This window comes from Bos grunniens, chromosome 12 (genome assembly GCF_055505025.1).
Source record: "Bos grunniens cultivar Pamir isolate PY7600 chromosome 12, Bosgru_T2T1.0, whole genome shotgun sequence".
Taxonomy (NCBI): domain Eukaryota; kingdom Metazoa; phylum Chordata; class Mammalia; order Artiodactyla; family Bovidae; genus Bos; species Bos grunniens.
In genome coordinates this window covers 84,004,725-84,032,603 of record NC_141176.1, presented here as the reverse complement: position 1 = coordinate 84,032,603, position 27,879 = coordinate 84,004,725, and the positions used below count along the sequence as shown (strand labels likewise).

Genomic DNA, 27,879 nt, shown 5'->3' with positions numbered 1-27,879 from the left:
GATTGCTAAAATGTGAAAACCAATGTGCATCTTAAAATCAATGGACTGCGGTAGTTTTCCACGTTTATACATACCCATTAGAATATATAGTGTTGTAAACCATCTACAGACATTTTTATACCCTTGGTTTTTAAGATCAGTATGATATTTTCAGTTTGAGGAGCACTGCTCCAGCGCATGGCTGGCCCTGTCTGGAAGGAATGCCCGCACACTCCTCTCACTGCTATAATTCCACCCCATGCTGAGGCCAAGTTATGTTTGATCATGGGTTTCCCTCCTTACAAGGGCTTTCCTGGTGGCTCAGATAGTAAAGAATCCACCTACCATGCAGAAAACCTGGCTTTGATCCCTGGGTCAGGAAGATCCCCAGGAGAAGGGAATGGCAACCCACTCCAGGCCTCTTGCCTGGAGAATTCTGTGGACAGAGGAGCCTGGCGGGCTACAGTCCATGGGGTCCCAAAGAATCGGACATGACTGAGCGACTAACACTTTCACTTTTCCCTCCTTACAAATTACTAAGAGTAGCAATTTTCAAAATTAATAGAATATATACTCTCAGTTTAGTTTTTAACCAAATATTGTTTTTGAAATCTTTTAATACACATAAAGTTAATTCAGACATTAATATATAATATATATAGTCATATAGTAGCAGTCCATTGGCTGAACATGCCTTATTTGCTTCTCAGTTTCCTTCCTGGAGACACAACTTAGGTGGCTTTCCAATATTTTGCTCTTACCTGTTGCAATGAATACATTTGTACTTTGTGTACAGTTGTGCAAGAGTTTCTTTAGGGTATTTGGTTTAGTCGCTAAGTTGTATTCGACTCTTGCAATCCCATGGACTCACCAGGTTCCTCTGTCCATGGTATGTTCCAGGCAAGAATACTGGAGTGGGTTGCCATTTCCTTCTCCAGGGGAACTTCCCCCACCTGGGGATTGAACCTGAATCTCCTGCCTTTCAGGAAGATTCTTCACTGCTGAGCCACAAAGGAAGCCCTTTAGAGTATATACCAAAAGGTAGAATCTGGGATCCTGGTTGCTGCCCAGATGGCTGCGTGAAAGTAAGTCACTCAGTTGTGTTCAACTCTTTGCGATCCCACAGCCTATCCAGTCCATGGAAGTCTCTAGGCCAGAATACTGGAGTAGGTAGCCTTTCCCTTTTCCAGGAGATCTTCCCAACCCAGGGATTGAACCCAGGTCTCCTGCATTGCAGGTAGATTCTTTACCAGCTGATCCCCCAGGAAGCCCAAGAATACTGGAGTGGGTAGCCTATCCCTTCTCCAGCGGATCTTCCTGATCCAGGAATTGAACTGGGGTCTCCTGCATTGCAGGCGCATTCTTTACCAACTGAGCTATCAAGGAAGCTCTAAATGACACCATGCTGCTGCTGCTGCTGTGTCGCATCAGTCGTGTCCGACTCTGTGCGACCCCATAGACGGCAGCCCATCAGGCTCTCCCGTCCCTTGGATTCTCCAGGCAAGAACACTGGAGTGGGTTGCCATTTCCTTCTCCAATGCATGAAAGTGAAAAGTGAAAGTGAAGTCGCTCAGTCGTGTCCGACTCAAGCACACTCTAAAACTAAATTTTCAAAATTGCATGTGTTAATCTTATACTACCCAAAAAGTTTAGAGACTGAAGTCACTTCCCCAGGTCACTGGAGATTCCCTTAAGCATTATCAACAATTGCTTTATTCTCCTGTATGTCCTCAAACTGACAGTTATTTTCATGAGGTCTATCAAGCCAGCCCAGTTTGATTCAGCACAGTTTTCCTGAATCTCAGCCACTCTCTATAAGTACTAACCTACATCCTGGCCTTCGTTGGGAAGGCTTAATCTGTGCTCTCTGAGCCTACAACTGGTAGAGAAGTTGTACTAGTAAATACAAACCAAACACAGATAAAAGCTATTATCATAGAGACACTCAGGCATGCTGTGTTTTTGATACACATGATAAACATTTGCTTCCTGATCATTCCATATCAACCTGGTCTGAAATTTTTAAAATATTGGCAGTAAAACAGCTAGAGATTGTTTTTGGACAAACACACAAATATGTGCATGGAGATGATAGCGTGTGTTATATGTGCATCGCTACCCTTCCAAACAACATTTGTAAGTTAAAATCTCAATTTCATAAGCCTCTAGGCTTGAATTTAGCTGAAAAAGAACATTTTTGCTAAGTTGTATGAGTTTTTTGTTTTTGTAAAATACTACAAAGCATTTTAACCCAAATTGCAAAAAAGAAAAAAAAAAAGCCTACATACATATACATCCTCTGACTTAATTTTTATCCACACTGGCCCATGGAGCCACACAGCCTGATTTAGTCTTCTCAGGGACAAACAAGCATGTGCCAAGCAGACAAAGAAAAAAGGTTTGGCTGCAGTTTCTGGAACAGGAAACAGCAGGCTCTCCCATCGCCCCCTGGGGGTACCAATTTGTAGCCCACAGTGAAAATCAGGCTTAAGTATACAGCAGACGCATATTTATAACCATTATCTACTGTTCCATAAAATGTCTCTCTCATCCACCAGGTATGTATTCTGAAATTCTGTCCGTGACTGATTGCAATTTGCCCAATGCTTATGAAATCCATCTTTTCCCCCCCACTTTTGTCAATGATTTGGGGATAAGAATGATGAAAGACTTAAGCAGTTGAAAGACTCCTTATTTTTCAGTGTTTTTCACTTTATTATTGTTTCAAAGGAAAGCCCTGTGATGTGAATACTGAAAGAGAGAAAATGTAATTAAGCGCTCATTGTGGATAGTCTTTTTGTTACCTTTGAAGTGCTTACATTAACACAGCAATCTCTTGATTTTGCTTCTGTAGCGGCAGCTTTCAGAGAATAGTCATGTTTTGCTGACAAAAATGGGCCTTCCAAAGTGTAAATTAAATAACTTGATTTTATAGAATTCATTTAAAAGTGCATCTGTGTTGAACATTTCTCATTTTGCATTGCTCTGATTACATTTGACTTTTCATTGACCTATATGAAAAATGAAATAGTTTCCAACTACAGCCTGCAAGGCAGCTTAGGATAGTGTGATTATGGTAAAAAGGTAATGAGGAAAAGAAATGGTAAAAAAAAAAAATAATAAAAGGGAAAAGAAAACTGCAAGATGATGGGGTACTGCCCAGATTCCTGCTGTGGTTCTACTGTATCCTTGAAAATAATTTTTAAAAAAATTACTAATGAAGTTCACCATAGAAAAGGAAATAAGATTACAGGTGACATTTCAGCTAAAGGGTTGTCTTTAAGCTATATAAACAGAAAAAGAAAATCATAAGAGGAAACTTTAGAAAAGAGCTGGAAATGAGAAAGAAAGATAGGGTAGGTGTGGAACTATACGTAGGTGGAGAGAATTCAAAATAGGATACGAAGCGACAGAGATGGAAATTCTCCGTCATGAAAAGCCATTCTAAGATGGTGAGGCCACTCTTTTGAGGAAATACAGTGTAACCTGGAGCAGCCTGAGTCAGGCTAACCTAGCCTCTCCCTGCGGTGGAGAGAACAAGAACCCTCGAGTGCTGTGCAGGGTGGTCATGTCACAGCAAAACTGGGGGACATAGGACACTAAAGAGCACACTGCTTCCCTGGTTGAATTTCACTAAATGCATTGTGGGTAAATGGAAGAAAACCAAGCTAATACTCTGTGGTTCAGAGTTTCACACCTAAACCTAGCAAATGCCTCAGCTCAGGTGCACCTGGCGTTTTTAGTAGTGAGAGGAGTTATAGAAGAGAGGTCCTAAGAAATCATGGGCTTCCCTGATAGCTCAGTCGGTAAAGAATCCGCCTGCAATGCAGGAGACCCCGGTTCAATTCCTGGATCTGGAAGAGTCCCTGGAGAAGGGATAGGCTACCCACTCCAGTATTCTTGGCTCCCCTTGTGGCTCAGCTGTGAAGAATCCACCCAAAATGCAGGAGACCTGGGTTCAATCCCTGGGTTGGGAAGATCCCCGGGAGAAGGGAATGGCTACCCACTCCAGTATTCTGGCCTGGAGAATTCCATGGCCAGTATAGTCCATGGGATTGCAGAGAGTCGGACACGACTGAGAGACTTTCACTTCACTTTCAAGGAATCACAGTAACTGAACACGTGAGGACCGGAGCCATTGCTTTGGAAGCCCGCTGAGCTGGAGGGTCAGTGCCCCACCAAGAGGTGGCTACGTCATTCATAAAAATTCTAGGAAGGAGACTTGCCAGGGTTGCAGAGATCTGTGTCATTTCCCACACTAAATGCATGGTCAATGCTAAAAATACCTTAAGCATAGGTGTTATAATCTGAGAAAATCTGAGAAAAAGTAAAGAATTAGATACCTGGACAAATAGTTATTCTCTACTTTTTCATTAAGATCAGTGATTCATAATGTATTGATCATAAAATAAGAAAATGGGTATATTATTAATACAGTCATTGTATATTACACGGCAGGACAAATACACATGTTGCGTGTTAATATAATGTGATATTACAGATCTGTTGCAAGTAGTGAGTAGCCAGTGCATGAAAATATAGATGTGAATTTGAATTTCTTGTTTTAAAGCACTGCACATACTGAATACCATTGTGTTGAGAGTATATATGTGCTTTATTTAACAAAGCACAAGAGGAAATGAAGGGATATATCATGACCCTTCCCCCCCCCCGAAATTGCATCTTGAAGAAATTATAAATTTAAATATTATAAAAGTTACAAAAAATACATAACACACACAACAGGTTGTGTAGTTTAGAACTGGCAAAGCAAAAAGGGAAAAGGGTTTCACTGCAAATGATGATGCTCTTGTAATTAAGTGTGACAGATCCCTCTAAAAGTTCTTTATTATATCAGTAGCATTGACTATAAGCCTGTGAATCTCATTTAATGGTTGTGTGCTAAGGCACTTTAGTCGTGTCTGACTCTTTGTGACCCCATGGACTGTAGCCCACCGGGCTCCTCTGTCCATGGAATTCTCCAGCCAGGATGACTGGAGTGGGTTGCCATGCCCTCCTCCAGGGGATCTGCCTGCCCCAGCCTCTAACCTGCGTCTCTTCTGTCTCCTGCAATGGGAGGGGGCTCTTTACCACTGAGCCACCCGGGACATCCCATTTAATGGTTATGGAAAGCCTTTCGTCACCACGCAGGTGGCACTGGTAGTAGATAGACACTGGCTGAAAATAAGATTCAGATGTCAGTGTAGTGGCCTCAGATTATTAACAAGCCTTACTTCAGCTTTCTATGAAAACAGAACAGACAACAACAAAAAGTAGGCTGAGAGGATTGAGGAAAGGTTCTTGCTTTCAGAATGAAGCTCTGTCCCCCACTCCGATTAACCCTGGGGGAAAGAGAAATGGCCGAGTCAGGCCCAAGTCAGACTGCACCCTGCACAGCCCTGGGTTTGCAGGAAAAAGATGTCTCCCTGACAATGTAAATTAAATACGATGAGAACCAAGCTGCCACCTCCCTTCACGTCTGTTTCTTTACTGCAGTGGTTATTGCCACCTTTTTAGAGTCTGAGAAAATAACTACAAAGTAATTCTCACCTCCTCGAGCTCAGCTCCAGACTCAGCCTCCCTTGTGTGTACTATTCCCACTCCAGAGAGACAGTCCAAGCCAGACCCCGAGTGTCCAGTTGTCATGTTAGCACCACACCCTCCCCGTCAGGAACACGCGACAAGCATCTATAAATGTCTGCATCCAAACAGAGCTTCAGGAGAAAACTTGAGCTCCACACACATTTTTAAATACGGTTTCTGTTTTTGCATCTTCATGTTAACTAAGCATTGTGACATCACGTCATGTTAACTAAGCAGGAAAGCCTGAACATTCAAAGACATTAAACGAACTTAGGTTTAACGATGTTGTTCAGTCACTCAGTTGTGGCCAACTCTTTGCGACCCTGTGGACTGTAGCCTGCCATGCTCCTCTGTCCTCTACTATCTCCCAGAGTTCACTCAAATTCATGTCCATTGAATCAGTTTAATGAGAATTTAAAGGTTTAGCTCATGACAGTTTAAAGCACACTTGACACACTCTCATATACTGTTCTTAAATTCGAGACCAGAACCTGCCAAGAGGTTTCTGCCTGCAAAGCCCCTTCAGCATGTTTTCTAGCAAAGCCAAAGCGTCTCCTTTTTGAGTCTTGCATTCTCTCTTCTGTGAAAACCAAACTCTTACCTCCACGAAGATGATCAAGTATGGCTAGAATCCCTCAGCTTTCTCTCTGTGCCCCTGCCCTCGGGGTAGCTTTATTTTCTCTTTCCTCCAAAAAAGAGGTATCATATCTACCATTTTTTAAATAAAGTAACAAAACGTTACATATTTAATAACTTTTGTCAAATTGCGCTTAACACTGTCTAGTTACTATTCAGTGATCCAGTTTAAAATAACTGCATTGCATGCATTTTAAAAAAGGAAGAGAGAGAGAACTTCTGAAAGGGAAATTTAAACAGAGAAGAAAAAAATGTCATCCCCTCCTGATTATTACAGCCTTGCTGTCACTCCTCCCAGCCTCCCTTGGTGGCATTCGGGCACACTGCCCAGCCCCTCGGCCCACCTCTCGGTCTCGCCCAGCCTCCTCCAGGCAGCGATGCCTGGGCCGGGCTCACCTGCCCACCAGGCCCCCACCTAGCCCCACACCCCCAAGGCCCCGTCTTTGCCCATGCCACCTGGAAAGCCTTTCTCACAGCTCTCTTCCTGACAGCATCTCCCTTCTCCTTGGCATCTTGGTAGCACCGTGCCAGACTCTCTACCAGCCCCTCACAATCTTACATCGGCAGCCTTCAGAAGAGCCCCCCACCCCCAGACTCATCTGCCTAGATCAGCTCTCAGAAAGCAAAATGGCTTGGCTGGCACAGAACTGAAGCTGGGAGATTCCGATGGGGTTTAGTTCCGGTTGGTTGTCAGTCTTCACACTCGTGTGTCCCCCTAAGTCCCCATTTCCCTTCACATCCCTGCTTTCTGAGAAGAAATAGTAATGTTCTCTGGGATGAAACATGAAGGAGGCAGAAGGGTCTAGAGAGAGACCGGGAGTGAAGTGCTTTGATGATAAGGCGGCATGCCACACCCAGGGCAGCAGCAGTATTGCTTCCAACCTGGGGGTGTTGACACCCAAGGCTTGTCTTGTAACCACTTCTTGTCTGAACTTGACGGGGAGATGGCCTTGCTAGGGGCCCCACGTGGACACGGGGCCACCTGCACAGAGCTGGGGAGCTGTGTGAGAGGTCTAGATAGAGAGTCTGAAAGGCTCCCCGCTACCCAAAAAAAAAAAAACAAACCCAGTCTTCCTGAACCCCCAGTTGGAATGGCAGAACTTCAACCTTCCCTGAGACTTGACAGCCTGTGTGTGGAAACAACGGCCCGAGCCAGAAATGAAGTTGACAGTAGCAGGGGTTATATGAAAGTGAAAGTGTTAGTCACTCAGTCTGTCCGACTCTTGGCAACCCCACACACTTAGCCCACCAGGCTTCTCTGTCCATGGAATTCTCCAGGCAAGAGTACTGGAGTGAGTAAGCCATTCCCTTTTCCAGGGGATGTTCTCAACCCAAGGATTGAACCTGGTCTCTCACACTGCAGCAGATTCTTTACTTGTCTGAGCCACCAGGGAAGCCCTAAGAATACTGGAGTGGATAGCCATTCTCTTTTCCAGGGGATTTTCCCAACACAGGGATTGAACCTGCATCTCCCACATTGCGGGCAGATTCCTTACCATCTGAGCCACCTGGGGGTTGTATGGGGACCCCCAAAAGATATATCCATGTTCTAACTCCCAAGCCTCTGAATGTGACCTTATTTGGAGGCCCTTTCAGATGCAATTAAATTAAGGATTTTGAGATGTGATTATCCTGGATTATCTGGATAATCCCTAAATTCAGATGACTATAAGAGATTGAACCCAGGTCTCCTGCATTGGAGGCAGATTCTTGACTGTCTGAGCCAACAGGGAATCCTGGGTCAGGAAGATCCCCTGGAGAAGGGCATGGCTACCCACTCCAGTCTTCTTGCCTGGAGAATCCCGTGGATAGAGGAGCCTGTGGGCTACAGTCCATGGGGTCTCAGCTAAACAACAGCAACATACCGTACACCAGGGTTCTTGGGGGAGGCTTAAATGAAACAACCATATAGCTGCAATTTGTTGAGCTATTATCATAGCCATTATATCATGCAAATGAGAGCGATGAAACTCACAGAAGGCTGCATAGCTCGTGGCTGGCAGAGCCTATTTGCCAGTCAAGGTCTCCAACCACAGTTCTCTTTTCCACCAGGCTGCCAGCCCACATCTGCTTAATGCAATTGTGAACTTCATAGCAGTGAGCACACTATTGCATTTGTGTTCCTGACCGGGCACTGTCTGGGGTTGCAAAGAGTCGGACACGACTGGGCAACTGAACTGAAGGCACTGTCTGACACAGAGTCCAATTTAATCGAATAGCATAACCTCACTGTGGTGAAGTAGCCTGCCATCTGTCTGGTGTTGGGGAAATAATTAAAATAAAATCTTCTGACAACCCAGAAAACCTCTGCCAAGGTAGACAGGAAAACAACAGTTTTATTGTTGGATAAGCCGTAAACCAGACTGCGACGGGCATCACACACAGTCTGCCAAAACAATGGCAAGGACAAAGACAGCCGTGCTCTCAGGACGAAAGCAACCAGTCCGCAAGCACGAAGACCTGACGGCGCCATCTGTTAAATGCAGCTCCCCCTAAATTCACCTGGCAACTGGGGGTGGCCCTCTGTGATAGCGAATTGCCTTTATCCAAAGGAAGATCAAACTCTTCATCTCTCCATGATACATAGGAAGTTTTGCAACGTGGATCCAGGTGGCGAAGTTATATTCCCACCTTCCCACGAAGAAGGAGAGATGGCCCTATTCCTGCACTGTACAACGATGTGACTTATTTGACTTTTAAAAAAAGATTTATATACATCTCAAAGGGGCAGAGGAAGAATTTATAAGCACAAGTTTTCCGGAGGAAATGCTCTGAGAAAAGGGAGGGGGAACTGTGGCTTTCCCTTTTTCAATCAAGAAATTTGTTTTTTTCTTTTTAGATTTGTGTTTGCCCTTTCACTGGGGAGAAAATTTATTAGGTTAGGACACAGAGCAGGGCCTGCTTGAGTGCCCAGCGGGGACAGAAGTGGTGGGAGACAGCTCAGACTCACAGCCAAGCCCTCCAGGTGGCCTTTCTGTATCTGGGCAAGGAAGAGGAGAAAGGAGAATTCTCCTCTGAGAGCGCTTTGGTGATAACGTCAAGGTCAGCCTCAAGGTCACAGGAAGAGGGCTAGACTTGGTGTGAACTGTGAAATGTCCTCTATAGCACAAAGTGGTTTAGAATAAGCCTAAATACATCCGGGCCCAGATATTCATGATGTGGTGGATGTGGTGACATCAATAAAAATTTTTTTTTAATCTGTGGTCTAATAGAGAACAGATGTGGTTTTCAAGGAAGAGGGAGATGGGGAGTGGGGCTGGAGTAGGAGTTTTAGGTTAGTAGATACAAACTGTTAAATATAGAATGGATTTAAAAAAAAAAAAAAACCAGGGTCCTAGTGTTGTTACTGTATCACAGGGACCTATATTCAATATCCTGTAATAAACCACAATGGAAAAGAATATAAAGCAGAATGATATATATGGTTCAGTGGGTAAAGAATCTGCCTACAGTCTAGGAAACACAGGAAACACGGATTCGATCCCTGGATTGGGAAGATCCTCTGGAGGAGGAAATGACAACCCAGCCCGGTATTCTTGCCTGGGTAATCCCATGGACAGAGGAGCCTGGCGGTCTACAGTCCATGGGTCTCAAAGAGTTGAATGTGACTGTGTGATCAAGCACAGCACCCATATATATTAATATAAATGTATAACTGAATCACTTGGCTATACAGCAGAAATTAACACATCGTTATCAGTCAGCTATACTTCAATTTTTTAAAAACTAAATTAAATCCGTGGTCTAGACCATTCTGTGTCCTCTTTAAGTTCTGGTCGGATCCCAAATGATATGACTGTTAAAATGAAGGGTGCTGGCACTTGTCCTCAGCCAAGCATTCTGTCAGAATTTTATAGTAGTTGAAGCTTTTTCCCCCTTGTTCTGTGCTCGGTAAACTTGGAAAAGGCATTAACTTCTGCATAACAATCTCTCTGGTGCTTGAAAATCATGACTAAATTGCCTCGATTTTCTTACCTTTGTGCTTAACAGTCTAATATTAACAAATGGGAATAATTTGCTAAGAGGGAAATTAAAAGGAAGAGTATAAATAAGAAATGTAAAGATTAGCAAATGAATGTGAGACTTTAGAGAATTCAAAGTTGAAAAGGGAATTGAAATTAAAATATTTTTAAAATTCTACTTTTTTTGTTGTTTTCTCTCTTTTACCTTATTTACCCATTCCAAACGGAGCATATGCCTTTTTTTTTTTTTTTTAATTTGGCAAATACAACAAAAGGGGTAGAAATCTATTTTTTCACACAGGCAGGCACCATTAACATTTCTAAAGTACCTGCTCTTAACATTTTCTCTAGTGTCTCATTTTGTATGTACTTGTACTTCTGTCACGTGCCATGCTGTGCTTAGCTGCTCAGTCGTGTCAGACTCTTTGCACCCTCATGGACTGTAGCCCACCAGGCTTCTCTGTCCATGGGGATTCTCCAGGCAAGAATACTGGAGTGGGTTGCCATGCTCTCCTCCAAGGGATCTTCCCAACTCAAGGATCGAACCCAGGTCTCCTGCATTACTTGCAGATTCTTTACCATCTGAGCCCCCGGCGGGGGCCAAAAATACTGGAGTGGGTAGTCTATCCCTCCTCCAGGAGATCTTCCCGACCCAGGAATTGAACTGGGGTCTCCTGCTTTGCAGGCAGATTCTTTACCACCTGAGCTACAAGAGAAGCCCATACTTCTAACATATATATACTAACTTAATATTGTAAGCAGTTTTCAATACTGATAGAATTCATGAGTGTATTAGTTATCTATTTCTATATGACAAATTATGAACAATTTAGGGGATTTCAACCATAAACATTTGTTATCTTGTGTGGTTTCTACAGGTCGGGAATCTAGGACATGCTAAGCTGGGTGTTTCTAGCTCAGAGCGGTCCATGAGTTTGCAGTCAAGATTCTGGCTGTGGCTACAGTCATCGGAAGGCTTTACTCAGGCTGGGGGATCTGCTTCTGAGATGGGTCAGTCACATGCCTGTTGGCCGGAGGTCTCTGCTGGTTGCCACAAGGGCCTCTCCATAGGGCCACTTGAGTGTCCTCGGGAGCTGGCACCTGGCTTCCAGCAGAGTGGGTGAGCCAAGAGAGAGAAAGGCGAAGGCCACAGTGCCCCTTACCACCTAGCCTTGTAAGTCACAGACAGTCATTTCTGTAATCCATTGACTACATAGACCAACCATATTCAGTGTGGAAGGGGACTCTCAAGACTGTGAACCGCGAACTCACCATCTTGGGACTAGCTAGTGCAATAGACATTTGTAGTAGCTGCAAGAATGTTGCAGTAGAAATCTCTATAGCTGTATTAGCTATTTACCTACAGTTAGGTTTTATTTCTAGTATTCCATCATTATAAATAACTCTTTCAGGTACTTTCGGGTATAAAGATTTTCATCAGTACTTCAGATCATTTTCTTTGGATATAGTTTTAGAAGTAAGATTGTTGAATTACCTTAAAATTTTCCTAAATTTCATTTAAAATCAGCTTTATAAAGCAAATTAATATTTTATATTGTCTATTTCAGTTAACAGATGCATTTCCTTGAATGTATTTGTTATGAATATTTTTAAATACCTATGCAGTACTCACAACTGTGTGTTTTTAATGCATTCTATATAGCATATACTTTAGGTAGATATTCTAGATCATATAGGTAATATTTTGATACTTGTGGTGTGTGAGTTTTTTCATTATTATTTAACCATTTTGTAGATCCTCCTGAGTTTGTTTGTTGCTGTTATTTTGGACAACTTAGAGCTTGATGAAGATCTAAAGAAGCTTAAACAAGTAAGTAATGTATGGGGGATTCTTTAAATCAGCATTAAAAAAATAAGGGCAAAGCATGTGCTTACAGGTAATGTTAAATCTGTTCAAGCTTCAAAGCAAATATTTTAATAAATTAACACACTGAGTTGGCAAATATTTTTCTTTTAAGTTTAACCTTCTCTAATATCAACAAAGGAAATTTTTATTGCTCTGTAATTATCCTAGGGATATTTTTATATCATTATTTTGAGTAAAATTAAGATGGGCATGGTATAGTAAATTGAATTTAGATTCTCCTTCAGCCATTAAATGAAGGTTGTTTGGAAATGAAATGCCTCAGGGCCAGCTTGCCATTTGGCATTGTTATGTGTAATACTTTCGATCATCATCATAAAACTATTAAGCATAAATTTGCCTGACCACTAGGCACTAAAAGAGAATTTAGTCCTGGTGCTCAAAGTAGGTATAAGAAATGGGACAGAATAACTGATCAACTGTGTGCCCAGCTGTATATGAAAACAGACTGGGTGTTATGGCATTGATAATCATTTCCAAAAAATCTCAATGTAAATATGTGAAGATTATGTTATTGATGGCCGAAAGATTACAGATGTGAATCAGTATTCTCATAGTTTTTGTTCCATGGAGGATACTTGGCTTGAATATTTGACTGTGTCAAAGAGAAGAGACCCTTTGAGAAGCAGAATTTGTGAAGCAAGGGAGCACGTGGATAAATATTCTTGGATCACCCACCTCGGCACTGCAATAGTTGGGATGTTAATAAAGAATATCCCATCTGGAACTTTCCAAAGGCCCCACATATTCAGAATTTTCAAATTGGATCAAGTTGTCTATTTTTTACAAAGCAAAGACATTACCTATTTAAATGTCTTGTTGTTATGTATAATCTCAAAATCACTTTAAGCATTTCACCTTTTTACTCTTGTTTATCTCCAAAGCCCATGCTTTTAACTAAGGATAGTCAATCATATAAAAAAAAAAAAATTTTTTTTTTTTGGATGTAAAGATGCTCGCTGTGAGCCTATCAAAGAAGGATTTGAATTTTCCTGTTCTGAGGCTATACAAGCAAATGCTTGTCTGAGTGTGGTGGACCTTTCTTCCAGATCTTTTCAATTTGTTTCAACAGCAATAGGCTTTTCGTATGAGAGTTGGCAAGTTCTTTGTGGCATTGATGTAAATACTTCTGGCTTCTAGTTGTAGAATAAATATGTACCAAGTTCAGAATTGACCAACAGTATAATTAAACACCAATAAAGATGTACTGCTGAATAACCACTTTCATCCTTGCTTTACAAATCTGGTATTAAGGATTTAAATGACTTTACTCTGTTATTCCCAAAAGAGAGGATGGGGAAAGTGTGAAAAACTATTTGATTTTCTTAATGTTTCAAGTTCCAGAAAGCACTCTATATTCCAAAATCTATCTTTATTCAGCTTAAACTTTTTTTTTCAATCTTTGACCCTTTCCACCAGTTAGTCTATATACAGCTACTTACAGCTACATGGACATGAACACGAGCTCCGTATAGTGTCGAGATGCAAACTCCAGGAGGCAGTGAGGGATGAGGAAGCCTGCTGTGCTGCATCTGTGGTGCTGCAGAGTCATACATGACTTAGCGCCTGAACAGCGACCATAACAGCCACCATCACAGTTGTTAGCACCGGCTCAGTGCATGTACTTTGCGTTTTCACCTTTTTAAATTTCACAGCAACCATGTGATGCAGGTACTATTCTCAGTTTCATCTGATAAGTGAGGAAACTAAGGCACAGAGAAGTTAAACAAGTTGCCTAAGGTCACACAGCTAATAAGTAGCAGAGTTAGGATTTGAACCCGGGCAGTTTGGACCAAAAGCCCAGACTCAACCTCTACACTGTACTGAGTCACAATAAAGCTCTATAAATGCCAACCATGAGTCATGGTGTGCTGGAGGCTCATTCATAGGACCGTTGATAACTTGTGGATAAACAGTGATGTTTCAGATGACACAGACATCATTATAGCCATGAAATAATTGTTGATGTGATGGATGGTTTCCTGAGGAACGGAGGTGAATTAAACAACCCAGTCATTAAAGCTATATACAAAGTAGTTGTTTGTTTCCCCTCAAAAAGCAGATGATCTAATCAGAGGCACTGGAGTTGGCACTTTGGCAGAAGGTAAGAGCTGCAACATTTACCCTTCATTCCACTGATGGCAGACACTGTCCAGAGCTCCTCCAGCCTCAGGAACCTTCTGGAACAGTGACCCTCCTTAGACACAGGTATAATGTACTTGCAACATATTAAGAGTTTAGAAAGGCTGCTAGAGACTGTTACTGTATTTTATTATGATCGTGGTAAAAACAATTGTGTTAAAATATATGTTGACTCATGGACATTTTTCACGAGTCATAGAAGCCAGTGTGAGTCACCTTTAAAATGGAGAAGGTAAATATGAAATATCGAACAGGGCTACGGGAGACAAAGTCGGTCCTTGTGCTTGGGGAAGGGATTATGTCCCCAGGGGTGGACGGTTTGGGAGACAAGGGTAGAAAGCTGGACAGTGCAGTGAAGAAACTAGGACGGGAGAGAAGAAGAAAGAAGTGATGACGTGAACGAGGAAAGCATCCAAGAGATGAAACTGAAGGAAAGAGCGCAGACTGTGACTCCCAGCCTGTGATAAAGAGGGAGAAACATGGCTGAATCCTAAGTCAGGCTGCCCTCTAGCCAAGGACACCAGAGCTCCCTGCAGGGAGAAGCTCCCCGAGGAGCAGGAACAATCCACAGGATCCATTGTGGTGGAATCGGATTCTTCTTACGTAGAAACGTACTTCTTACCTTTCCTCCTTATTTTCTGAAGTCTCCTCCTTGCCCTTTAAGTCAGTGGTTTCCAGCCAGGGATGCTAAGCCGTGGGGCTCTTCAGGGCAAACGACGGAACCAACAGCTTTCCTTGACACTTTGGGAAACCTAAAGGGAATTGTGCATTTACCCTACCAAAATGCCAACTTTAAAATACTTTTAGCTGGAAATTTTCTGGGCAGCAACACTGCATCCTAGTGCTCGGAAGCCTCTTCCTATATGCTCTTCTTCAAGGAAAAAGAAGCAACATTGAATTATTTATTGCTTCATAAAGGCATTTTGAGAGACAGAAGAATATTTATTTTAAAGATGGGATTCCGAGGACAATAATAAAAAGGCTCCTTGGGGATGAGTTTTGATGGGTTCTGATATAAATGCTCATCCCCAGGCCACCCTTCTCTGTGACATTACCAATGTTGTGCCTTTATAGCTGCTCATATAGCTCTTCCTTTGTCACTCTTCAAAATAAATAATGTTCTGAAAACTCACGCCAGTTATGCATCTGCATAAGATTTATCTATTGCTTTCCTAGCAGCAGTATCACTGGAGCAATCATTTCCTGGCTGCCATAATTTGTGTGACCCTGTTTCTAATTAAATAGAGACCATGATTCTCTTTTTAGCATTCCCAAAACCCAATACAGGACCTGGAGACAGATAGAAATAGAGAAATATATAATATTTTTTACATAAGATCAGAAAATTGACTAGAAATGAGATTGCAAATGTATAATTTGGCAGCTGAGAAGCCAAGTCAGTTTGTATGGAGGCTAAAAAATCCCCTTGACCTACCGCTGTCCTCTAAAGAGCAAGCCGTAGGAGACAGTGACCTTGGTGCTCGGTGATGTAGCAAAAACGCTGGAGAACGTGGGTGGAGTTTTACAAACTTTGAAAATGAAGAGAGTTCTTGCAGCTTTAATGATTTTTGCAAATTCAGTGCAAGACAGATATAAAGGGTTCTCTTTTAAGCAGTAGAAAATTCATTAAACTGTAAGGAAAAAAAAAAAAAACCCATAGAGAAGCCTCAGGGAAAGATGCATTGAAAAAGTAAGTATAGATACTCTGTCTAGATTAAATTCAAAGCTCTGAAATTAAAACTGTTTCCCCAATTCTGTATTAAGTCCCATGTGAGCTCAAGCTCGATTGTCTTTGATGGCTTCACATCCAAAACATAGTTGAGGGTAGACATGTAAAGAAGCTTCTCTGTCTTATTGATTATCCTTTTAACAGAAACAGAAATCTTAATGCTATTTAAAATGTGAGCTCCAAGTTAATGTTTCTCTGCAGTCTTATCCGGGGGGTTTCGTTTGCATCTCTGTCTTGCCTCCTGTATTGAAGTCCTTCAGGATTTAGGGAGACAAGTCGTGGCCAGAGGATCCACTCAGCTAAACCCTGATTGCTGTCTTCTGGCTTCACAGAAGCAGAAAGTAAAGTGGCGGTTGCAGGGAGCAAAGAGGACTTCTTGTTGTGGTTCAGTGGCTACAGGGTTTTTAGTTCTCAAAGATGAAAAAATTCTATAGACCTTTGGTACACAGTGTGAATGTACTTAACACTACTGAGCTGTACCCTTAAAGAATGGCTTAGATGGTGAATGGTATGTTATGTGTTCCTGACCACAGTTTTTTAAAAATTTTAATAAAAATTTGGTCACCATACTGGTAAGGTGGTGAGAGCACACTCAGGGATTCTGATGGTGCAGAAGTTAGGTTAAAGAAGATGAGTGGGACTTGCCTGGCAGTCCAGGGGTTAAGACCTCACCTTCCAATGCAGGGAATGCAGGTTTGATCCCTGATCAGGGGGCTAAGATCCCACATGCCTCATGGTCAAAAAAAAAAAGAACATAAAAAAGCAGTTTTGTAACAAATTCAATAAAGACTTTAAAAATCAGTTCAGTTCAGTTCAGTCACTCAGTCGTGTCCAACTCTTTGCGACCCCACAAATCGCAGCACGCCAGGCCTCCCTGTCCATCACCAACTCCTGGAGCTCACTGAGACTCACGTCCATCGAGTCAGTGATGCCATCCAGCCATCTCATCCTCTGTCGTCCCCTTCTCCTCCTGCCCCCAATTCCTCCCAGCATCAGAGTCTTTTCCAATGAGTCAACTCTTTGCATGAGGTGGCCAAAGTACTGGAGTTTCAGCTTTAGCATCATTCCTTCCAAAGAAGTCCCAGGGTTGATCTCCTTCAGAATGGACTGGTTGGATCTCCTTGCAGTCCAAGGGACTCTCAAGAGTCTTCTCCAACACCACACTTCAAAAGCATCAATTCTTCGGCACTCAGCTTTCTTCACAGTCCAACTCTCACATCCATACATGACCACTGGAAAAACCATAGCCTTGACTAGACGGACCTTTGTTGGCAAAGTAATGTCTCTGCTTTTCAATATGCTATCTAGGTTGGTCATAACTTTCCTTCCAAGGAGTAAGCGTCTTTTAATTTCATGGCTGCAGTCATCATCTGCAGTGATTTTGGAGCCCAGAAAAATAAAGTCTGACACTGTTTCCACAGTTTCCCCATCTATTTGCCATGAAGTGATGGGACCAGATGCCATGATCTTCGTTTTCTGAATGTTGAGCTTTAAGCCAACTTTTTCATTCTCCTCTTTTACAAATAGTCCACATCAAAAAAAAAAAAAAAAAAAAAAAAACATGAGGTGGGTGATGACAGTTAAGAAAGTAAAGACAAATTGCTAACTTTTTCCTCTTGGACTTCTCATACTCCCAAGTTTCCAGACAGACCACTGGGTTACTGACCAATTCTTAATTTTTTTAGCTATCTGAACATCATTTACTATGGTGCCACCCTGCGGATTTTCTTTCCACTGAATATTTGTATGACAGTTGGAAATTACATGAGACTGGAGGCATCTGATATCTAGGATCCTTGCTGCTCAACTGCCCAGGGCCAAAGGATGAATATTGCGAAGAAGCTGTAAACTGTCCGTGGTCAGGAGTTGGTAAACTCAGAATTTTACTCGAAGCCTTCAATGTAACCCAACTCCGCATGAAGCCACGCTCAAACTTTTGGTCAAAGATGACTCTTTCATGGGCTTCCCTGGTGACTCAGACGGTAAAGAATCTGCCTGTAATGCAGGAGACCTGGGTTTGATCCCTGGGTTGGGCAGATCTCCTGGAGAAGGGAACGGCTACCCTCTCCAGTATTCTTGCCTGGAGAATTCCATGGACGGAGTTGCCTGGTGGGCTACATACAGGACACGGGGTTGCAAAGAGTCGGACACAACTGAGTGTCTAAGCACACAGGAGATTAAGAGATACAAACTAATGTATAAAATAAGCTAGGACAATCTACTTTACAGCAAAGGGAATGTGGCCAAGATTTTATAATAACTATAAAAAGGACGTATAACCTTTAAAAATTATGAATCATTGTGTTGTATAACTGAAACATATATAATATTATAAATCAACTATACCTCAATTTAAAAAAGAAAAGATAACAGCATAGAAATCAAGAAGTCAATGCAAAAATGGGGAAACAGCCAAAATCCCAAATGGAGTTTTGGAGTTAAACAGGTAATTGGGATTCAGGAAGTCAAAACAAAACAGACAAGGTACCTGTGAAAATCGGTGTCCTCCTAGTATGAGTTGAATTATGTCCCCTAAAAAGATACACTGAAGCTGTAACTCCCAGGACCTGTTAATGTGACCTGATTTGGAAATAGAGCATTTGAGTTGAAATCAGGTTAAATTGAGGTCATTAAGGTGGCTTAGATGGTAAAGAATCTGCCAGCAATGCGGGAGACCTGGGTTCAATCCCTGGGTCAGGAAGATCCCCTGGAGAAGGAAATGGCAACCTACTCCAGTATTCTTGCCTGGAGAATCCCATGGACAGAGGAGCCTGGGGTCCTGCAGTCCACGGGGTGGGTCGCAGAGTCAGGCATGACTGAGTGACCAGCAACACTAATCCACTATGACTGGTGTCCCTGTACAAAGAGGAGAAGAGGGAGACACACAGACAGGGACTGGAGTGACGCGTGTACGAGCTAAGGAATACCTAGGGTGCGGCCCATCTCCAAAAACTAAGAGTCCTGGAACAGACCTTCCCTTAGAACCTTCAGAAGGGACTAAGTCTGTAGACACATGGATTTGGGGTTTCCAGCCTCCAGAACTGAGACCGTACATGTCTGCTGTTCCAAGCCACCAGTTTTTGGTACTCGGTATGGCAGACCTTGAAAACTAAAAACACCTTCCGAGAATAAAGGACCTCTTTCTGCCTCCGGGAGGTGACAGAGCTGAGCGACAAGGAGTCCTCTTGGAATGTCGGGCAGCTTTCACCAACCAAGAGAGCTTTCTCAACAGCTGGACTCATTTTCTTCTGCCCCGAACCAAACAGCTCCCTCAAGAGTAAAGTTTATAAATGTGAGACTTTCCTGGAAGAAGGGTTTCACTTAGCCCTTCCAAAATTTCATTCCATGTGGGATTGAGCCAAACCAGATCACTTTTAGAGGCTGTTGTTTTCAGAAGCCTTGTTCTGGGGCTTCCCCAGTGGCCCAGTGGTTAAGAATCTACCTTGCAGTGCAGAGAATGTAGGTTCAGCCTCCAATCAGGGAACTAAGATCCAGCATGCCAGTAGGCAATAGGCCCGTACACGGCATCTAAGATGACGAGGCAGCTTAAAAAAAAGAAACCAGAGAAGGAAACTTTGTTCTTTGCCTCGTCCCTGGCACTCAGGACGTTTAATAAGATAGCTCCAGTCTCTTTTGACATTGAACAAACATAAAATTACATGCCTAAGCCTGTTTGGGGTCCCTGGTAACTCAGCTGGTAAAGAATCTGCCTGCAATACAGGAGTCCCGGGTTCAGTTCCCAATCTTCCCGGATTGGGAAGATCTCCTGGCGACTCAGTCCAGTATTCTTGCCTGGAAAATCCCATGGACAGAGGAGCCTGGCAGGCTACAGTCCGAGTTTACATTGATGACTTGTTGGTTGTACCAGCCTGTGGTTGTGCTAGTTCAGAATCACTTTTCTTATAGTTTATCACAGCACTCTGCAAGATAATCTCTCAATTTTTTAAGTGAGATTTGGAAGGATAATACATACGAACCAGGCAGGAGGCTTACTCTTTAGCATGCCCAGTGCCCGGCTCTCTGCCCAGCCATGGAGATGCTCTCTCACTTTGCTTTCTTTAATTAAGAGAACAAAAATTTTAAATGCCAACAGCACTTTTTCTCATCAGATCCTTTCACAGGCAATGGGAAAGAGGATTATTATGGTTCTAAGGAAAAAAAGTGACAATTGGTTTCAGTTTTCTGCAGTGTCTGGCTGTCACTGAATTGCAGAAAGGCTTTTGGTGGCTGCTTTCAGACTTGTTTGAGGAATGAGGTAGTAAGTGTTGTCCTCTGGGTGCCTAAGCACAGGACACGAGGTATCATTGCCTTGATGTCTTCAGGACTCAAGTTTCACACAGCCCTTCTGTTCTTTGTTCCAAGAAGTCCATCTACTTGTCCATTCTACCCAGAGCGTTTCTGTTCTCTGCGTGTTCATTCAATTCCTTTAATCTTCAAGTCCCTACTACGTGCACAGCACTGCGCCAGGCATGAAGCAGACAAGAATAAACAGGTAATTCTCCACTCTCATGGAGCTGAGGGCCTAGTGGAGGAATTGGACATAAATCAAATAATCAAAGCAGTGGATAGATATTTATAATGTGAGATGACATTTCTGCAGAGAAGAACAGCATTTGAGTGAGGAATTCCTAGAAGACTTGGACCCAGATGGGGGACAGGGAGGTGGGGAAGCAGAAAGAGACACTTGGGTTGAGCTATGAAGAAGGAGCAGCGGTGAACTTCATGGAGATGTAGCTATCAGACGGGAGGAAAGAACATTCCAGAGAGAAGGAAACATGTTCAGCATGACCCCAGAAAAAAGTGGTGTAAAGTGAGTGTAGAAAAGTAAGTGGGGCTTAGACCATGCAGAGTCTGGAGAAAAAGGCCAAGAACTTTTCCCTCTGCCCCCAGAACAATAGGGAGCCCCTCGAGGCTTTTTGGATGGGAGGCAGTGTGAACTGGAGAGCTATTTGGGAAGCAGAATCAGCAGGGCCTTAGTGAATTTGTGGGTGGAAGGACATATATGAGCATCTCAAGGATGACTCCTGGTTTCAGGTTCATCTCCTTGGATGGATGACAGTCCCATTCACTGAACCAGGAAACATTAGCACAGAGAAGATCATCACTCTGTCTTGGGCTGGTGTGAGTGAGACTCTGAGTAGAGACCTAATGGTTGGTTGCATGTATCAGTCTAGAGTTTAGGAGTGAGGGCTGGCTGGCTGGAGTTACAAATAGGGATGTTCCTGATCATTCTCAACTGTTTATCCAGAGCCTGCCATGGGCCAGGCGTGTGTTCTGGGCACGAGGGATATGTCAGCAGACAAACCAGACAGAAATCCCTGACCTCTTTGACACTTCAATCCTAGAGACTTTCTCTGTATTGGCATGATAGTGGAAGGTGTCAATCTGGATACAATTGTATAGGGTTGAGGGGGGAAGAGATACTGCAGCCTTAAGGGAAAAACAGAGCTTCCCTGGTGGCTTATATGGTAAAGAATCTGCCTGCAATGCAGGAGACCCTGGTTCGATCCCTGGGTTGGGAAGATTCCCTGGAGAAGGATATGCAACCCACTCCAGTATTCTTGCTTGGAGAACTCCATGGACAGAGGAGCCTGGCAGGCTACAGTCTGTGGGCTTGCAAAGAGTCCTACATGACTGAGTAACTAACACATAAAGGAAAAAAAGGTTTAATGGTACTGGTGCTTTGCCCTTCGAGTCCAGCTCTTTGCAGCCCTATGGACCATAGCCCACCAGGATCCTCTGTCCATAGGGTTTTCCAGCAAGAATACTGGAGTAGGTTGCTATGCCCTTCTTCAGGGGCTCTTCCCAACCCAAGGACAGAACCCATGTCTCATGTCTCATGTCTCCTGCACTGGCAGGCGGGTTCTTTACCATTACTGCCACCTGGGAAGCCCTTAGGGAAACGTAAATAATCCAGCTTTGTTTTTGTCTCATGTAAATTTTGACTTTTTGTTCTGTTACAAATAACACTTTCTCTGTCTCAAGTTCAGCCTCCTAAGGGGAGAAGGTCTGATCAGCCCAGCCTTGGTCTAGTCAACATCATTCCTTGCAGGCAGGAATTTTGTGTCTCTGCCTCTTAACACTGGTCAGCCTTACAGAAGGCCATCAGCTTTGAGCAGGGTAGATCCAGACCAGACCACAAAGAGGGCCACCCTAAAATGTGGCCGGGTTCCTCAGACAATGCTTTGTCCTCCTAACTCTCCATCCTGGCCTCTGCTCTGGAGGAGCTGAATGAACCCAAAGAAGGAGATGAATGAATGAATGAATGAATGAAGAGACCTTGTCCCCTTCCCAGCTCTAGAACTGAAGTCACCCTTGCAGCTCAGAGAGGAGGAGCCTGGAGATGGGAGACTGGGAGTGAGGCTTGATTCAGGTATGAGTCTGGACTGCTTGGACTGATTTTTCACAACCAAAAGTGGCCAGGAAGCCATGGCATTTACCTAAGAACAGCGGTCAGTCTTTTCCTTCATTCATACCAGGGGGTTAGTGGTTGCACTGTGGGTCTTTCCTTACATTCTACCCGCTGCCCTTGTTCAGCACACAGTGGAGGCGGGACATGGCTGGCATCCTCACAGCCATATGACTATTGAGTATTTTTTACTCTGATATTAAAAGAATGACTTAGATTATTATTAAGAAATGAGAAATGTATACGTGTGCTATTTTATTTGATGTTACCCCTATTTCCGTGTTGTTTTACATGAAATGTGCTGATGTGTTTTCATAGTGCATCTAATAAGCCCTTTTAATCAAAGGATGCAAAATTGAACGACTCTATAATCTACCACAGGCGTACTCGTGAGTAGCAGTTGCAAAAGGCATGGTGGTTGTCTGAAAAGAAATTCCTTATGGGGACAGTGTGTGAGTTGAGTTCAAGACCCCAGTGTATAGACTCCAGGACAAAATTTGTGTCTTCCAAACCTCCAGTGTAAAGTGTGGGGTTCTTCTATGGTAAATGTCATCACTGCTACTAGCTACCTGTCAACTAAGGTGGAACACGTAAATAAGTAAATACTAAATACAGATGTGTGTGTACACAAGGGCTCATATGCATACATATATTTCCTAGCTCTTTCCTCTGGGTGAACATAGGAGCAGTGACATGCCAGTAATATCAAGAAAACCCACTCCTAAGATTCTTGTTTCTAAAAACCATTCTCCAGTAAAAGAAATCAATATTCTTTGGAGAACTGGCTGATTCTCAAGCTGAGGCAGGGAAAACACAAGATAAGACTAAAGTATTTTTGTGGAGCCAGAAAGTAAGGAAGAGCTTAAACACACACACACGCACACACAAAAGGGTGTCCGACGTGACAGTGAAATATAATGTGAAATCCTGGATGGGATTCTGAAACAGAAAAAAAAAAAAAAGGCATTCATGCAAAATTTGGGAAGTTCCAAAGAAATTCTTCATTTTGGTTCAAAGTAGTCGACCAAGGTTAATTTTTTGGTTTTGATCAATGTCCTGTGGTTATGTAAGATGCTAACATGAGAAAAAACTGGGTCAAGGGTGTACAGGAACTCTGTATTATCTTTGTAACTATTATGTAAGTTTAAAATTATTTCAAAATAAAGAAGATTTTAAAAGAGATTAGAATTTTCTATGGAAAGCTCTAAAAACACAACATATAGTCATAAATTGACTGGTGTGTTGTCCTGTTCAAGAATCCATACGTTTGTAAAACTTTATACCACAAATACGTTGTATAGAATTTATAGTCAATTATAATTTTTTTAATCTTACAAAGTTGGAAGCATAGTCTTCATCAGGAACAAAACACTTTCTATGAGTTTGTTTCTGGGGGAAAATCTGATGTGGCTTGTCATTACTCCTCTTCGTCTTAATAACGTGGCTTATCTGAAATCAGAAGAGTCATCTGTGCTGGTTAGCATGACTGATTCTGTATTGTAAAGAACCTAAGGAAAGGGTAACCGAGTGATGGGAAATATCACAGATGGGCCCCTTCAGCTTGTCTGTGGGCCACACTTGGCTGCCTTTTTTGTTCCTCGTCTCATCACTGTTGTATTATCCTTATCGTGTGTGTACAGGCATCCAGTACTAGGCTTGGGGCCACGAAGAGTCCTGCCCTTAATTAAAACTTGTCAGCTTAATAGAGGAGAGATACACAGAATTAGGAGCCTTAGTGTGAAGCCCTGAGCACTAGGGGAAGACCCAAAGAAGGAAGGCGTGCCTCCCTTGGGTTGGAGGCAGGTCAAAAAGATGTGTCTAAAAAAATGAATCTGATTTTATTAAGAAAGTGGGGAAACATGTTTCATATAAAAGAAATAGCAGGTACCATACTGCAGAAATAAAAATGCATCTATTGCTTGAAAATGTTATTTTGATGAGACAGTCTAAAATAATGTTTAGAAGCTGAAGTTCTGGGGACTTCGCTGGCAGTCCGGTGGTTAAGAATCCGCCTTCCAAGGCAGGGGACATGGTTTGACTCCTTGTCAGGGAACTAAGATCCCACCTGCCACAGGGCAACTAAGCCCACATGCTCTGATGACGACTGGAGTAGCTTCCCCCCTACCCAAAAAGAAGCTGAAGTTCTGGAACCTCAAAGATTGTGGTCAAACCCCAGTGAGCACCCCTTCTAGCTGTGTGACCTTCAGGAACAGATTTGAGCTCCTTGGTCCTAGGGGTCCTCACCTATAACACAACAGAACTAATTATGGTACTTACATCAGGGGGCTGAAGTACTTACATTGAGGACTAAAGCATGTTAGTAAGTGAGGCAATGAGCAAAGTGTTCAGCAGAGTATCTGCACATGTTTACTACTTCAAGTAGCCATTGTTATTCTGAGAAATCATCCTAGAGGAGATGGTTTTGGAAAGCTGTATTATAATGACCAAGTGTGGAAGGAAAGCGTACTGCAAGTGTTGAGAAGGTGTACGCTGAGGCAGGAACCAGAAATAAAACTGCGGCGAGGGGGACATACAAACCAGTATTGTTAGAGAGTAAGGGCAAGGTGTGAGGGGATGCTTTAAGCCATGCTGAGATCAGAATTTCTCCTCTACATAACCAGTCCATCCTAAAGGAAATCAACCCTGATTATTCATTGGAAGGACTGATGCTGAAGCTGAAGCTCCAGTACTTTGGCCACCTGATGCCAAGAGCAAACTCATTGGAAAAGACCCTGATGCTGGGAAAGATTGAGAGCAGGAGGAGAAAGAGGATGAGGTGGTTGGATGGCATCACTGACTCAATGGACATGAGTTTGAGTAAGCTCCAGGAGATGGTGAAAGACAGGGAAGCCTGGTGTGCTGCTGTCCATGGGGTCGCAAAGCATCTGACATGACTGAGCAACTGAACAACAAAGAGCAACATAATTGATAATCCTTGAATTACTTGAAGATCTAGAACAAGATGGTGTTTCTTCCTTAGCTGTCCTGTAAGATCGATTTAAAGGGACAGGATGAAGATGGAAACCCAGCTAGGAGGGCAGAAGGGGTGACCATGAGCGGTTTTAACCTGGTCAACCAAGTGACCACTTGACTCTCCAACCTGGAACTGTTGGTGGCTCCATCAGGAGCAGACCCACTGAGGGTGGGAGAGACCTGGGACTCAAGAGAGGATGCAGGGAAGTTATTGCAGAGGAGCCGAGTAGATGATAAGCAAGTTTCAAGAAGCAAGTTTGAAAAAGAAGGGAGAAGAGAGAGGAACACAAGCTCAGGGAAAATGTTTGCTTTTCTCTATTTTTTTTTCTTTAGCCACAACTTTCAGCACATGGGATTTTAATTCTCCTACCAGGGATCAAATCCATGCCCACTGCATCAGAAGCATGGAGTCCTAACCTCTGGGCCACCAAGGAATTCTGTTTTCTCTATTTTCATTTTTTAAACCAAGATTCTTGAGAAAATAAATCAGTCCACACAGTGAAGGAGAGGAAATTGGAGTGAGTCGGAACAGGTGAGGTGGTCCCTGCATGGAAGGAGGAGGGGGTCTCCAGCATGAGTGTTGCCCCCTCTTCACTTAGCCCCCTCACTGAGATGAGACCACTTTCATGTTGAGCCGGCAGTTGCTGGGGCTTGGTGATAACTTTAGTTTTTATACCACATTTCCCTTGAGTAATTCAAATTACAGGCAATATGCTATCTCACTTATATATCTGGCATTTATGTAAAAGAATGAAGATCCTCATTTTTCATTTGAGCACATTGAAATCCAAAGCAGCTAAGGGATTATAGAACAAAACCAAAATTTAAATCTACATCTTCTTTCTTTTTTACTGATAGACTATGCTATCTCCAACATTTTCTTAAAGCAAAATGGGGAAGACAGTTGCACACAAAACTGTATCTTCTGAATTCCCTTGGGTCTGTATTTTTTTTTCCCCTATTCATCTTGTAACAAGAACCAAGCATCTAGTTGACATGGAACTCTAATATAATTTCATTTGAAGCAGAGAAAAAAAAAATCCTGCATTTTTGATCATAATAAACCTGTTTCTGTGACTCAGTAAATTCCCTAGTGGGAACAACTGTGTCCTGGTTGAATAACACAAGACAGATTAAAATGTAAGAGAGAGTTGTTTGGGACCTAGAGGAAAAAACGCACAAAAGCAAACTCTGTTCATTATTGCTGTCTCAAGGAAACCTCTCATTCCATTAATAGGATTTTAAGGGACAATAATATTAATATAAGGAAAACATCCATTCAGCATAATTTGGTTTTCCAGCTTTTTAATAGTTTTCTTTCTGTTAGTAAGTTGCTAACATTTCCTGCGAGCTTAGTCTTATTGGAAATAGTACCTCTATTTCTGCACAAAGAACTTTCTGCAGGATGTTTAAAGCCTGTAAGTTCTTAGGTTCAGAGCAAGTTCTTTCAAGAGCATGAAAGTGAATGAAATGTCCACAGTGCAGCTTAGGGATGTCATTGCTGCTGTTGTTCAGTCACTAAGTCGTGTCTGACTCTGTGAGCCCGTGGACTGCAGCAAGCCAGGCTCCTTTGTCCTTCACTATCTCCTGGAGTTAGCTCAAACTCATGTCCATTGAGTCGGTGATGCCTCCAACCACCTCATGCTCAGCCACCCCCTTCTTCTTTTTGCTTCAGTCTTCATCAGGGTCTTTTCCAGCAAGTAGGCTCTTCGCATCAGGTGGCCAAAGAATTGGAGCTTCAGCATCAGTCCTTCCAATGAATATTCCAGGTTGATTTTCTTTATGATTGACTGATAGAGACTTTAATAAAAAACCAACATGTTTGATCAATACTGCCAATAAAGCATCTGCAGTTTGGGTTGTAAAATCACAAAAACAAAATAGAGAAACTTCCTCGAAGACTACTAGTTTTGCTTTAGGAAGAGTCTCCATTCTGATTTACTGAGTCATGTATCAATCCAGAAAAACCAGCAAATGCTGTCATGGAAAGAAGCAAAGAGAATTCCACTTTGATTTACTCAGGTGACACAGAGGAGCCTTCCTCCAGACTGAGCAAAATCTGGTCCTTGTTCATATCTGGAAGAGCCACAAAATACTCTTCAGTTACGTTAACCCTCAGATCTATCCACATTTTTCAAGCCAGCATGAACTAGATTTTCAAATGAGAAGCTTCCCCAAGCCTGACACTTTTTAAATTGTTTTCTTTTAGAAAATCACACCAAAAGTTAGAAAAAAAAATTTTTTATTTAATGTAATCCTTCATTCAGTTATTTGTTGCTGCATTCAGACAGGCACTGAAACCGAATAATGCTTGAATATTTTAACAGAAGAAAGCCCAGGCTGAAATATGGAAGATTTAAGCGATGAGGCAGAACAGGGTATGTGTTATGCAGACCAATCACTCCCAACTCTCTTGAGAAACACAAGTAAAGGAAAAGGCTTTCAGCCGCCCAGTGTGCAGTGATATCTCAGCAAGACAGATGCCGAGCCATAGAATAGCGCTGAGCTGAGATGATTTATATTTTTTTTTAAAGCTCAAGGTTTGAAATTTTTTTCCTTTGATTCTAATTTCCTTTTTGCA

At 42.6% G+C, this 27,879-nt stretch overlaps 1 protein-coding gene across 2 annotated transcripts in view; it reads left to right on the top strand.

Moving 5' to 3' along the window:
- NALCN (sodium leak channel, non-selective) overlaps positions 1-27,879 on the top strand; it is a 307,320-nt gene that overhangs the window by 178,371 nt on the left and 101,070 nt on the right. For both annotated transcript variants that reach the window (XM_086330519.1, XM_086330520.1), the window contains one exon: positions 11,917-11,991. In XM_086330519.1, the coding sequence (XP_086186645.1) occupies positions 11,917-11,991 (75 nt within the window). The remainder of the gene's footprint in view (positions 1-11,916; positions 11,992-27,879) is intronic.